General features: G+C 40.4%; 2 protein-coding genes across 2 annotated transcripts; one reads left to right on the top strand and one right to left on the bottom strand.

Moving 5' to 3' along the window:
* Window positions 1–632: 632 nt before the first annotated feature.
* Window positions 633–12,239, bottom strand: isy1 (ISY1 spliceosome associated protein). The gene is made up of 11 exons (XM_076268526.1): window positions 12,170–12,239; window positions 11,609–11,631; window positions 11,436–11,487; window positions 11,249–11,314; window positions 9,556–9,598; window positions 9,354–9,466; window positions 3,860–3,977; window positions 3,401–3,523; window positions 1,827–1,948; window positions 1,313–1,402; window positions 633–1,062 (listed from the first exon to the last, which is right to left on the bottom strand). Exons 1-11 carry the CDS (start codon window positions 12,170–12,172, stop codon window positions 955–957), a joined length of 861 nt encoding a protein of 286 aa, XP_076124641.1. The 5' UTR covers window positions 12,173–12,239; the 3' UTR covers window positions 633–954.
* A 447-nt stretch (window positions 12,240–12,686) lies between these two features.
* brk1 (BRICK1 subunit of SCAR/WAVE actin nucleating complex) lies at window positions 12,687–14,108 on the top strand. Its single transcript, XM_076268456.1, has 3 exons — window positions 12,687–12,845; window positions 13,220–13,302; window positions 13,389–14,108. The coding sequence occupies exons 1-3, from the start codon at window positions 12,728–12,730 to the stop codon at window positions 13,413–13,415; spliced, it is 228 nt and encodes a 75-aa protein (XP_076124571.1). The 5' UTR covers window positions 12,687–12,727; the 3' UTR covers window positions 13,416–14,108.
* The last annotated feature ends 1,141 nt before the right edge of the window (window positions 14,109–15,249 follow it).

Raw genomic sequence — 15,249 nt, 5'->3', positions numbered from 1 at the left:
AGTACGCCCTTAATCTAAATCTGAGGCTTCATGTTGTGGTGGTGGTTACTATAATCACACATTCTACATGCACCATTGTTTTGTTAAATCCCTCTCTACTTCTTAAGTCGTCTAAGTTTTAGTCCTAAATCATTTCTGCATGGGGAAATAGGTAAGTTGCAATATTCAGCAACAGAAAATGTTCCCCACATATAATTGTCCAGAGTTTGGACATTAAGTTAACAGAAGGCCAGATCCACATCTGACGACCTCCACCACCAAGATTTGAGCTCTTCACACATGATGGAAATTCCATGAAAGGTGTTCAGAAGGAGCTGTGAAGCACGTGACCACGCTGGTGGATTTTGTAAATGCAATGATTTGATTTAATTTAGCCCTGATCGTGTGTGTGTGACCCTGGTTTCTTCAAACGCCAATGGCTTGAGCAGTCACATGCAGCAAGCAGCCTTGCATTTCAAGGCCATAATTGAATCTGCGTCTAGTAACTTGTGCTATCTGGAATGGATGTATTTTGAGCTCTGGCACAGAGGAGCATATTAATAGATTAGAGTTTAAAAAGCACAGAGAGTAAAAGAGGCTTATCAACCACTGCAATTATCACCTGGGAATCTTACAAATTAACATAATCCACATTTACATTTCATAGAAAATAGTTTACTCAGCAAAAGAAATGTATACAAAACAGATATTTACAGTGAGATATTCCACGATTAACACTTGGATGAGAAAGATGGTAACAAAGATGTTTCACATTAAAACAGTCCTCTTTCACCACCATTCTCCTCTGGCTATTACATCATTTTGAACTTTTTCATACTCTCTCCATCATCCTCTCTCACACCCTTTCACTCTCACGCTTGCTCACTCACCCCCTCTCTCTCTCTCCAACAAACACACACACACACGCAAACAAACACAAACAACACAGGACAGATTGTAGACGAGAGTAGATGACTACAGCCCAAGTAGTGCTTTAGCCTCCTCGCTTTGTGCCATCAAGTTCTCACTGGCGTATTTCTGAAGCAGCTCCATCTTTTTCCTCCTCACCAAGGCCTCCTCAATCTGGAGAAGCAAAAAATGAATACTAAGGGCACAGACCTGCAATGGTGTCCTCAGAAACATGCAAACTTGTCCTCTGTGCTTTGGACACTTGTCCAAAACCCTCCAATTACTTATTCAGAATGTTGAATGAAAAATGGACTACTCTGAAACAATTCAGTATGATTTTTAAATGTGGTAAAATGACACATTTATATTATTATATTTTCATTACACAAATGAAACAGAAATAGCAGAAGCTAATGTCTCGCACCTCTTTCTGTGAGGGCACTGGAACGTGAGCGATGAAGGTCTGAATGCCCTCCTCTCCCTCCATCTGATCCCGCGTCTCCTCATCCGAGTGCTTAAAGACAGAAACAAGGAGTGGTTGCATAATGTGAAGCTTACAAAATCACGCTGGATTAAAGTTTTGATGGCTAACACAATATATGCTGCACTCTTTTTTTAACCAACACACACATCTCTACAATTAATTCAGAAGTCATATGTCATATCATTGTCTATTCACATGCATAACATGACTTAAGATAGGAAAAACATTTATGAGTTGACAGTTTCCCCAAACGTGTTCCATAATCATTTGCTGTTGTTGATCTGCTCAGGTCAATGCTGATATATGGTCAACATGTCCAGCACACAGCTATCACTGAGTTTGAGTCACCACCAACACAGCCATAAATGAGTTTGAGTCACCATCACTGATCTGAGACCTGTTCCCCATTTGGGAAATGACTCTCAGCCCTGGTACTAAACCAAGTACCACTTACCTCTTCGGCTTGGACGGCGTAGAGGTGCTCCTCCTCCTCCTCTTCCTCTTTTTCTCCTCCACCACCTCCAGCAAGACGCGCCTCCTTGTCAGCTTTCCATTTCGCCACAGCCTCCGCTATGGCTAAGACGCAAACGACAGACGCATCAGTGTTAACTTAAAAGGAAAGACATTCATGTATCAACATGGTATACAAACAGTAAGGCCCAGCACATCTTCAAAAATAATGATGATCACGTGACCACTTAATACATATTATATTTCATAAGCATAACAAACACATACCATCAACAACAGATAAATCAATGCAGATTATATACATTATATTTTTATAACAACAAGGTACAGACATGCATACTTTTCAAAAGGCATTTATTTTATAGGAATAAATTATGCATAGCCCCTTGCAATTCAACTATGTAAAAACCTTGCATTACCCGTTCAACTACAGGAAGTCTGTGAAGAATAATCATTAAGAATTGGCAACAGTACAAAACTTTAAAAAGCACAGCAATGTCAGTCACATGGTGGACCAGAAACCGTATGACCTTGAAATGGCCAAAAGGCCAATGGCCGAGGCACCCAGACCTGCCTCTTATGAGCAACCTCAGGCTTGCCATGCTGCTAGCTGTCAGCAGCTCTAATACATTTGTACAAATCGGAAACACATGCCCCTGCTAGTAGCATCAGGAGCATACAGACACAAGCTGTACAGCGAGGAGGACACAAAGACCCCATTGTGCCCTAATGAAGAGTGGATAGTGTGCGTAAATGTGTGTGTGTGTGTGTGCGTGTGTGTGTATAAGACTGGAAATGAAGTCACGTTTAAATTTGAGAGCCTCGTGGTGGCTCCTTACTATTCCAGAGGCACGAGATACTCAAGATGCCTGGGATTTTTAGCGTCAGCGTTTAACGTTTAGCGTATAGCGTCACATAATTTAATGATTAATATCAACTACCCAGATTCTGGACACAAGCTATATTATATAATGACAAATGCAGTTTATTCTCAGAGTGATATTTCATTTTAAGAAGGGTTTTCCTTTAAACAGGATGTTCCGGAAGTCAAGTAATTCTTGCTCAAAACAGATGTAGGAACTCAAATTTGAAACATGGTCCGCAAGCAAAAAAGCCTACTGTTGATTACTGTTAAACACTGCATTTGGTACATTCGGTACATAAGGAATGGATAGAAACTGGAATTGATAAGCAGAATCAGAACCGATAAAATTGTAATGACACCCAACCCTACTTGGAGGTGAACTCTGAATGCTGCTACACTAATTCTGTATATGGGCAATTCCACGCAAAACATGTCCATATGTCATGTCCATAATAGCAACTAAATGCCATGGTATTTGTATGATGCGAATGATTATGTGAAAAGTTTTTCATGTAAGTTCTACAACAAAGAAGAGTGACTGCTCAAATTTAAAGTAATCATCATTCACATCATACCATACCATGGCACTGTTTTGGCTTTATGGACGTGAGTTTTGCGTGGAATTGCCCATATATAGATACAAGTATAGAAATCGAACTGCAAGACTTGCGAGGAAGTGGAGCACAGCCTACCCTCCTTCTCATACTCCTGCTCCAAAGGTACCAGCACGCCATCATCCTCGTCTCTGTAACCATAGTACTCAGCGTCAATGTCCTTCATCAGCTCGGCACGGGTCTTTCGGGGTGGAGGGGCAGCTGAAAGGGAGGGAACACGTCAGGGGCCAAGCGAACACGGCAGGGATTTTGCTGTTTTGTGATCAATTCACGCATGTTGGATGGTGATGCATATAAGACAAAAATTAGAAAGATTTACACTGAACATAACCGACTGACCAAGGTCCGTTTTAGTTTAGAGCAGTAGGTTTATGACAAAACCGGCACACAACACCACAACTAGGTCAAAGGGTACAGAAGAACATACTCTTTCAACAGACTGTGGTCATACAGTTGGACAGGGCCCAAGTGAGTTCAGAGGGTAGAACAAGGTGCTCTGCCACAGCTTTCACACATCATGATACGAGATCTACTCACGCTCTTTCTCAAACAGCTCTCGGACACCGGGAAGGTCTTTTGCAGCACCAAAGTACTTATATCCTCGATTTCCTGGAACCTCTTTGCCCTCATGGTCAAGCATTTTTGGTCCCACTTTCTGTAATAAAAACACCAAGAATGGTGTAGGTTACCATTTTAGACTTTTCATCAGAGTAAAACTCATATTAAGTTGATCGATAAACAAACAGGAGCAATCAGAAAAAAAGCTCAATAACAAATACATTATGGAAAGTAAAGTGACTATTTAACGGACGCTTTTATCCAAAGCAACACAGACTCAATGGTGGGTTCAGGATTCAAACCCAGGCTTCCCAAGCAGGCAACAGTCCCGGGGCCTGTACTACGAAGGGAGCTTAACCTACCCAGATGTAACCCAGGGTTACTTTGTTAAACCAGGGTTGACAAAACCTGGTTATCTTAAGTGGTGTTAAGATAGCGCAACATTGACTCTCCCGCTGGATGCTGCGTAGCGCAGCATGCTTTTTATTTCATGTTTCTAGGTGCTACAGAGGCTTAGATATTACATTTTGGTAGACGTTGACAATTTTTAGTATGTTTTCAGAAAACCCTCAGGAAATAAGGTTATTTAGTCTAGAATGCCATAGGATTCTATAGGCGTTTTTAGCAGGCATTTTAGAAGTAAATGGGTTAAGTAGCCCCCAATGACTGATTTAGTGTATGCCTAATCCTGTGAACATTTCAGATGCAACACCATTGCCAAACGCACATGGCAGCAGGTGAAAATGAAACACAAAAACATTATTCAGAATAGTAGGTTTATATAGTTATAGCTTGCATTAATATTTCTTAATTATGAAAACATGTAGGCCTAGCTTATAGCCTTCACTTGGCCTCTGTTTTACAGCTGACAAGAAAAAGGTGTCTTTGAACACTACTGTAGGAGGAAAGGCACCAGCGTGTTTTACAGTAGCAGAAGAGTTGGCCATCGCAAATAATAGTGAAAGGCCGATTATGGAGGGGGTTGAGGGAGGCATTCGGTCGGATTCTGGTGCTGTGGAAATGTGTAGCTTTTATGTGCAGAGTACAGTAATATGACATTCAATTCAACAAGTTTGTTAAAATTGTGATTTTAATTTATTAGGCCTACTGTAGGCTATGTCCGATTTATTTTAGGCTATTCTTGCTCAGATTGTCAGCATACTGTAGGCCTATGTCCAATTTATTTTCGGACATACAGTATTCTTGCATCACCGATGGAATACATGAATGTCCACGTACGGGCATTGCTATGAGACGTCTTCCTAGATCATCTGACAAAGATAACGAATTCCCTTGGCTGACAATGTATATATCTTCATAGAGAATATCGTCCGGGTAGGCTATATATATTTTCTGGCGGTCTCTAAAACCCCTCGCCCTGCGAAGAGAGTCCCTCACGATTTGCGCTCCAATGTCGTATGGATCATCCAGGTACGCCGACATGTCTCGGGAGAAATTGTTAGTGGAGGGGTGGTACTTATAAAGGGTGTGGTTAACGGAAACCTCGGGTTAACCAAGAACATAACCTGGTCGGAGCAGGTTTGAGATGCAGCGTAAATTGCCATGGCAGCATACCTCGGTTAAAACATATCCACCTTTCGTAGTACGGGTTAATCGGGAAGTTACGCCACACGTGATCAAGTTACTCTCGAAGTTACCCAGATAAGCCAGTAACCCCGCTTCGTAGTACAGGCCCCCGGCCTACTGGTTAGGGCTTTGGGCTTGTAACCAGAGGGTTGCCGATTCGATCCCTGACCAGTAGGAACGGTCAGTGAGCGCCGCTGTAGCAAGGCAGCTCACTGCTCCGGGTTAGTGTGTGCTTCACCTCACTGTGTGTTCACTAATTCATGGACTGGACAAATGCAGAGACCAAATTCCTTGTATACGCAAGTATACTTGGCCGAGAAACCTGATTTTACAATAGTCAGACAGAGACACTATTGTTTTGGCCTCTCATAATGACGTTTTTTTGGACGATATCCTGCCTCAGAAAATACTGTGATAAGCAATAACTAGATGTACCGCGTAGCGGTACAAAATATGACCGCCGCTCAGTCCTGCACATCCATTCCGCGAAAATAAATCATATTAATGAATTTGTCTCCATCTTCTACTCCATTCCTCACTCTTGAAACTTTTGTGTATGCTTGTTTGAAATGTGTGTTTGCACACATTCCGCACACAAAGTAGCCTACTGGCGCTGCAAAGGTGAATAGATTTGTTTCTGGGCCAAAAAATCTGTAACATTGTTATAAAACCTTTAAAATCTCTAAACAATCACAAGTAGGGCAGTTCATCACAGTCCATCCATTGCAACTGGACTGATGAAAGGTACACCTGTAGGCTACATTGTATTTGGGAAAAGCAGAAGGTAGCAGCATAATGTATTTATTTATTTATTATTAAACAAAACAATCCCTGTCAGTTCCATGCAGTTTTCAACAGCTATCAAGAAGAGAGGTCATGTCATGGATTTTTGTGAATGTTTCTTCTTCTACATATGCATAAGTTTAGTCATCTAGTTCAAATGATATTCAGCTTTATTGTCAATGCACAAATGAAATACCAGTAGTCTAAAACAAAATGCCGTTTTTCCCAGTGGTGCAAATAACTGACATGTCCAAAGGGCCTTCATGAAATGCGTTGCGAGACTGTTCATACACATTTTAACGGGCAAAGTTGAAGAGCTACTCTCCGTTATTGTTTGTGCAAATAATATGCTGATTCATGTTCCCTTGCATTTTGCAACCATGAGGTCAATGGTTAAGCTCAATCTTTTGACGCAATCTTTTGATTTTCACCCAGCCTAGTCCATGGTAGGCGCCCGATAGAAATATTGTTTAATTTTGCGATTGAGATATCCACGCACTGGCGCCCCCCCTGCGACGTGTTCGCCCCCCGGTTTTAGAGCTATTCTAAATGCAAAAATGCATAGAGGGAGTTATGACAAAACCGTGACTGTTAACAAACTATAAGCTATATAAGGTAGGCCCTATGCTAGGCCTATTACACAACACAAATTGTTGCTAGGCTATGCTGGCGACCCAAATAAAATCTCCGTTGGAACCAATGGCTTACACCTTACAGTATCAAGCTGCCACCCCTTGGCGAAAAAGTTAATAGTTTTGCATATCAGTAGTAATACATTTCACGTAGCTGTGAATCACGGAAAGGGCGAATGAAGTGGACACTTCTAAACGGAACCCAACCCACTGTACAGTAGCTCAAGGTCTGTGGCTAAAGCAGCCATAATGAAAGCGTTATCATTGTTTGGATACTTCACACACACGTGTTTTTTAATCGCATAGACTACAACTACCAAGCTGGAATCAAAGCACATCGACTCCCCTCTCACACCCTAAACACGCACTTCGAACAAACAAAAAGCGCCTCAGTCTCACGGAATAGCCATAGGCAAAACTGTATCTGACCCTTGTAACGTTGGTACTAAATCATTCATCGCAAAGAATGATTTTTGTAGCACGTGCAACAAATATGTGTAGGTACAGCCCTGCCCTGAATACATCTCAACGTGCGCTCTAAAACATCTGGTTTAAATGGAGATTGTAGATCGATCATAGACAGGTTATCTTTCAGGTAGCCTATATATTTTCCATTAAAAAACCATCACGTAGCGAACGTGTTGTGGCTAACTCACTTAGCTCCTGTTAGTAGCCTAGGTTATGGTCATAAGCAAATGAGATGACAGTCGAAAGATACAATTAGTGCTGTTATCGATTTGCTTGGTAGCCTATAAACGCATTTATGGTTTTCTACAAATACATCAATAATCAAATTGGCCTCCATCACTCAACCATGCTAACGGTAACATTATTTTACCTACGTTCTGCTATTGATAGGATTAACGTAGCCTACCTGCAGTAAAAAACAAGCATGTCCGATAAACATTCTCAGATTTATTTCGGCTTCAAGAGGAAATGGGAATTACATGTCATGCAGAAATCATCCTACTCTTAGACGTTCTCTGCGGTAAACTACTGTAGCCTACAGTCTTGTCCTTGTAGGAAGCATAGTGTCTTTCCAACCCATTTAAGATTAACTTCCAACAAAATTACGTCTCACTGCAACGATGCGCCATCTAGTGGACAAACGACTACTTATCGCCAATACTGGAAATGCAGCCATGATGATGATGATGAATATTTATTTTGGCTTTCTTTTAATCCTACTGAATTTGTAATTATGTATCGGCCGTTCTAATACCGATAGTATGTGGGTGCCTGTGTGTGTGTGTGCATGTGTATATGTGTGCACCACCATCTACAGGCCAATGAGTGTAGAGTCACTAAATGTACACATAACTTAATTTTTTAGACCCCCCCATGGATGAAATTCTATGAAACTTGGCATACCCCCAGAGAATGTCAGGTTAATCATACACATAAAATTTGGTGCAGTTCTGAACGTCTTTACTGAAGAGAGGGGCGATTAAAGCAGAATGATATTGCATTTTCATTTTTTACCGGGGGGGTGCAAATCACAAATGAGTGATTATGGGCTAAGTTGATGTGGGCCCTTGAGACCAACATACCATAAAAATTTCTTCATCCTCGGTGCCACGGTTCAGGTAGTTATTGAGGAAAAACTGCATTTTTTGGGTTTCGGGGGGCCCAGCGCGGAGGGGGAGTGGCCCCCGGGGACCAAACGAAATTTTTCCGTAAAAGTCTAGTGGGGCTACATACCCACCAAATTTCATGTGCCCTGGTGTTTCGGTGCCCCGGGTATCGTTGACCAAAATTTCAGGAAGTAGATGACGGGGAAAAAAAAAAAAAAAAAAAAAAAAACTTTGACAATCCCTATATGACCGCTTCGCTAGCTTCGCTAGCGGCGGTCATAATTATCATTGCCTAATGTTACTGACTGTAACTGCACAACAATGCACCTACAAGGCCTCTCTCCACCTGCAATGGTACTTTTTTTTTTAAGTATATTTTTTTGGCCTATTATGCCTTTAATTGACAGGATAATAGAAAGTGAGATCCGGAAAGGACCACGGGGCGGGAATCGAACCCGGGTCACCGGCGTACGTTGCAGGTGGCCCAGCCAGTTGCGCCACGGCTGGGGCCCTGCGATGGTACTTTTTGTTCTCAGCTCAAACACTATGATTGGATGATGTATCCGCAACAGCAAAAGGAGTATACTTTGGAGACATCAATATGCACAACTTTATAACCATAAGGCAGGCCTTTAGGTTAGGTTAGTCGTTAGTCGAACAGACATCTACAACATGTTGAGCACAAGATCACAAATATGATGTTCGACCAAAGACATCAATGTAAACACAACAGCCAGGCGATATCGAGGTCTGCAAAAGTTATTGTCCTATATTGTAAAAAAGATCAATAGTATAAATATTGTGAGACGGCTTCCACTGCTCCACCACACACACAAACTATGATCAGTTGAACCTGCAACATGCATCTGATGTTAGGTGTCTTTCATGAACACTCACCCCATAGTCAGGTCCTCCGAGTTCTTTGATCCGAACCTCCCAGTGGCCCTTTTCTCTGAGTAGCTTGTTGATTTCGTCATTGAGGTCTCTGATCTTAAATTCACCCAGACCAGCTGAAGTGTGAGAGGAGAAAGTGTTATGTCTGACCTAGCATGTGCTACAAATGGTGTAAATCTTTGATGCAATCATGACAGTGACTCACCATTCTGAATCTGTGCCACTTTCTTGGAGATTTCACTGATGATCTACAAAAGAGTTTGTTTAGTAACCTCAGCTCATTCAGTAGTACATGAGCTCATATAGTAGACTTCAAACTAATAAAGGGTTTAATAAATGGCTTTCTCTATCATAATTGTAAACAACCTCTCATTAACCTTCTGCATGCATACACAGCACAACTTCAGAATCAGTGGAATGCAGCACAATGTACAAATATGTTGCGGAGGAAATAGTAATTACACATTTGTTACAGTCACCAGAGAATGTCTAATAAGGGGAGAACTGCCACTCTCGGAAAACTTCCGGTTTCTAAACTGTTCTGAACTGGTTGCAGTTCCTTCTGTGGTTCCACATGAGGGCGCTCGTCCACGAGTGCAGAATGCATGGAGGTCTATGGAGCTGTACCCCTTAAAATCCACTTTTCTCGGGATATAATTTTTTTCCAAGTAATTTGAATATTGTTTTCGAAAGGGGAGGCAAAGAAAATACACTTGGTTGAGTATTATATTTTTTAACGTCACTTAATTGTTCTAAAAAGCCTTTCAAACGTGTCAATGACGTCATTCATTAGCACAATGCTAGCGTGTTATGGGCAACAACGACCCAACCTGTAAGAAATCAAAAGGACATAAGTACTCGTTCATTCAACTTTTGACCTATAACCCATGTTGAAGTTATACAAACTACAATCAAATCTGAGATTTGTCAACGACAATCAGGTGAAAGAGGCAAATTTAGCCGTCTAGCTCCATTGACTCCCATTCATTCTGCACTCATGGCGATCGCCCCCAGTGGAACTCTGGTGGAACTGCAACCAAAATTCGGTACAATGGGACTTAATACGGAGTGGCAAGGCTCTCCGTAGACGGGCTCTGCAGTCACTAAACTTTCAACTTTTTTAATCTTCATTCCATGCTAAGGGCTGCATCAAAGAGGTGACGACACATCACAAAAGCCTAGAAGACAATAAAGTAACGATGCACTGATATATTGGCCGTTTGGCCTGTTCCCTCGTATTGGCATATCGGCAAAAAACATTACATTTACCGGTGGCCGTGGCTGATGTTGATCTGTTACGTTGCATCAGTACTACACTAGCTAAATGTTGTGTTATACATGGACTGTCACATTCAGAGATGGTGCTATGTAGGGCTGAAAGACTTGAAAATGGTTCAGTCAATTATATTTCTGCTTCCCTGCCACTGAAGGGTATAATTAACAACAAAAACAAAGTAATGTTTGGTTACTTTGGTTATAGGCAAATTTGTTATTTTAAACATTGGTATCAGTATTGGCCCAAACTTCACAATCCGTGCATCCCTACAATAAGGATTAAACACAGAATCAGTTTTCAGAATTCTATCCTAGAGCTTCAATGTTGAGATACATACTTATTCTGACAGACATTTATATATGTGGGGAATCATGATAAGCACACTATTCAGCTGAATTTGAATTGCCATTTTTCACAATTGGCAAGTTAGAAAGAAACAAAACTTCTTAGCTTGTCATTTGCAGAAGTACAGGTTACAATGCACATAATATTGCATTGTAACTTATAATTGAGCATACTTCTTCCTAATGTACTTTAGCACATTCCAGAGGTCAAAATCGGGCTATTTCACACAACCTGGAAAGAGTTTCACTGTTGGAGAGGGAAAGCTCAGTTTTCCTACCTGTCGTCTCCATTTCTCTGCTTTGGGTAGCTCATTACATTCTGATGCAAGAAATGGTCTTCTTTCCTGTAATATTTCAAACAGTGAGTTTAGACACTACATCAAACAATTTCTCCACATATTCATAAATATACCAAATATAATCAAAACCGTTCTATCCACTACAGTCCTATAACAATTTTCTTACCCTAACTTTGCCTTCTTCTAGTTGGGCTTGCCTGAAGCGAGCCAGGGCCGTCCTGTTACACACAAGTCATGGAAATTGGTTACACATTCTCTGTCACCATCAAACTCAGAGGAAATAGCATTACTAGTAACTAGAGGATACAACTTTAAGCAGTCAAAATGACAGATACTCACATGGCCTTTTCTGCATTTCGAGCCTGATCAAAAAAATAAAGAACATTTCAATCATCCAAATGGAAAATAAAATCGTATAGCTAACATTGTGACAGAACTTCCCTTCAAAAAACATTGAGCTGAGAACAGCTAAGGTGTTGACTTTTTTCTGGTGAGCACCTTTGGACACGTATTCTCTTTAACGTTAGCACATCTAGGAATTTTCTACTCAAATCAAGTTTGAGACGATGCAACATCGTAACAATAACAGTACTGAACGGATGCCAAAAGGGTTTCCCTTCAAGAGCAGAGGATGGTAAATAAATCAAAATAGTTCACATCGCTTGTTAATATGAGAATCCTGATAGCATAATTACAAACTTTGCACAAGCAAAATCGACACTTAGAGAAGCCTTCTGAAAAGCAACTTCATATGCTAGCCAACGTTTGCTAGCCATTTGGCGAGAGGAAATATAAGTACAAAATGACTTTGAAAACAAGTTTCTAAAGCTAACGAGTCATTTGGAGACGAAAATAGTGTTTGTATCATATAATTACAATAGTCCATAAATGTTTGCATACCATATTCGCAGTTGAAAGAAGACCTCGGAATCCGTGAAAAGTATCGCTGTTCCCACACGGTTGGACGCAGAAATATGACGTGTACTGATGACAGAAAACTGCGACAGGGGTTATGGCTACGTAGAATAATACCGCCACCTAGTGATAAAAATGTAGCTGGCTCACGGTAACATCTTTCAAGGTTCACATTCATTATCTCCAGGTTTAACTTAATATAACATTATATTGTTTAATAACAGAACACTCGTACGACTTTCCCCTTATATAGGCTACACTACCGGTCAAAAGTTTTGAGACACTTAGACATTTCCATTCCACTCCATATAGACAGAATACCAGTTGAGAGCATTTGCAATGTTTTTTTTTTTTTTAATCAGGGCAGCAGTTTTCAGATTACATTATGTACTTACATAATTGCAACATATACATAATTGCAATTATTATTATTATTTTCGTCCGAGAAGCAGAGCTGCCGAGAAGTGGTTGTGTGCGCCCTCCGCTGGCTGAATTTCTAATACCTTCCTCCGCTTTGGGTGGAGCAAATATCAGCTGGAAAAAATGGCAGGCCAGGAAGATCCTGTTCAAAGAGAGATTCACCAAGACTGGGCAAATCGAGAATATATCGAAGTTATTACAAGCAGCATTAAGAAAATCGCGGATTTTCTTAACTCATTTGGTAAGGAATAACACACATCGAAGCCAATCATATTTATATGCCAAGGTTTCGGATATGCCTAGTGAAATGCTAACTAGCCGTTTCACGTTAGCTGCCAAGCTAGCTAGCATCAATTCTCTAGCAGCTAAGCAAAGAGAACACATTTGTTGTGCTGCCCATTTAATGGAGCCCCTCAACTTAGCTAGGTATTGCAGAAGGATATTGCACTGTTAACGATAAATATGTATGTATGTGTATGTATGTTGAAAGCTCTTTGACGTTGGCTCACTAAGCTAACCGGAATTGCTAGCTAGCCTCCCTAATTTCGTAACATCCGTGTTTTTAACGTTGGAGACTATTTTCATGATACATATATTCCTTTTCTTTTTCCCCAGATATGTCATGTCGGTCTCGTTTGGCCACACTCAATGAAAAGCTCACTGCTTTGGAAAGGAGGATTGAGTACATAGAGGCCAGAGTACGTTACAATTTTCGGCAGTGTTGTGAAATTTTTGTTTGTTTTTTCAGCACGTTGACATTTTGGAAATGTTCCATATTTTTCAGGTCACCAAGGGTGAAACATTGACCTAAACCAGGATGACCAGACTGCAGAACCTCTGCCTGAAATCCTCCTATATTCCGTCAGTTTTTTGAAAGTCTGTTAACCATACCTCACACACATACACATCACATAATGTGTTTCCATCAATAACAGTTTAATATGTCAATTAGTGGCATTACATTTTTCCTACTAATACTGACTGGAAGTTGTTGTTTACCCTTTTTTGTAAAGTAATAGGCCTAGCCTATCCACAAATTGTCAGATGGAATGTCCCTTTTGTGCACCTTCACTGTAAATGCCAGCTTATTTGGATCCTGTGAACTTTGTTGATGTTACTGCTCAATTTTGAACTTCAAACTATGATACTGTAATCATGCAATGAAACCATATTTAATAAATCTGCCAGTTTTTGTAATTTGAGTTATATCAAACAGATAAGCATCTCTAGGATCACCCTATCCCTCCCTACTGCATTGCTTTACAAATAGTAGGCTAAATTTAATTGACTGTCCTGAGACGATCTCCATTTGCATACTGTGGTTCGTATATTGCATATGGATGTCTGCCCCCACGAGTGTTTTATGTTGTTGAGCATGTCATGCCACAGAAGAGATGCCAAAGTGCTTTGTTCGCTTGTGGTAATTGTCTGTCATTTTTAATTTCGTTTTTGTATGCAATGGTATTTGATTTTACATTTGTATTAAAAAAATGCTTAAAAGGAAGTTGAAAATAATTTTAGCTTGTCAATTGTTCTGTTTGGAGTTAATGTAGAATAGTAGAAGCCTAATGAATACAGACAACAGTTCATACTTCTTTTCATTGGAATCTATACAGATGGGCTGATCAAGTGTAACTGGTGTGTGTCATGCTTATTTATTAGCCCTAAAGAGCTGGCAGTGATGGCTAATGTGCTTTAATGAATGTACAGAAAAAAATAATTATGGACCATGTTATTACTGAGAAGATATCGTTTTATTCTTTGTGTGATTCAAGAGTTAAATTGTACCTCGGAACAATCAAACTTAGATGCACTCCAATTTTGTTCAGGTTATACAACATTGCATTAGTGGGAACTTTCATTATATCTCTAGTTTATCTCCATATATCTCATCTATATATTTCCTTTGTATATCTTCAGAGAACTAAGTAAGCTTTCCATGATGAAAGTGACAGGATGCGTGCATTTGTGTATGCAGAGTTGCTGTGCTGCTTTTAAACTACTTTTAGATCTGAATGGAATCTTATAGTTAGGGAAAGTTACGCTTTTTTTCGCCAATCTGCAAAAACAAAATCTTACCAATAGCTTTTTTTACTATGTGTTCCTATAGGTTGTGTTCCAATATTAGCTTTTGAGATGTCTAACTAGGGGTTTGTAGGGGTGCTGAATCTATCCCAGCCATTAGTTTTGAGTAAAAATGACTCCAAGTCCATAAACAAATCCATAACAAGTGGTTTTATTAAACAATTGCAAAACAAAACTTCCTTAATCAGTTTAAAATTTAACAAAACTCATCCCTCAACTCCCTCGCTCCTGTTATCATCTGGCTGGTTGATGTTCTGGCAAGAGTTAAGATGACAGTTCCAACAAGCAGAAATACACTTGAGCAGCACCTGAGAGTGTCACAGACGCCTGCACAGTTGCAGTTGACGAACTTCAGAAAGTAGTCTGGTGCAATGGGATCTGGTGTAGGGACTGGTGCATAATCATGTTCTCCTTGTTTCTATCCACACTCAAGGACATCTAGTGATGGATTTTGTAGCAGTACCCAATCTCTGGTCTGGAGATATGCCCGCAGAGAGTGCTGTGCTGCACCTCCTGTAGTCGGAGGTAGTTTCTGAGGCTTGATACTAGTTATGTTGTCC

This window comes from Alosa pseudoharengus, unplaced genomic scaffold, assembly GCF_046254945.1.
Source record: "Alosa pseudoharengus isolate Yale_2024_CS ecotype anadromous, Long Island Sound unplaced genomic scaffold, YU_APseudo_1.1 YU_APseudo_1.1_scf_5, whole genome shotgun sequence".
NCBI lineage: Eukaryota > Metazoa > Chordata > Actinopteri > Clupeiformes > Clupeidae > Alosa > Alosa pseudoharengus.
Note: the sequence above shows the minus strand (reverse complement) of the source record. Positions and strands in the feature narration are given on the sequence as shown.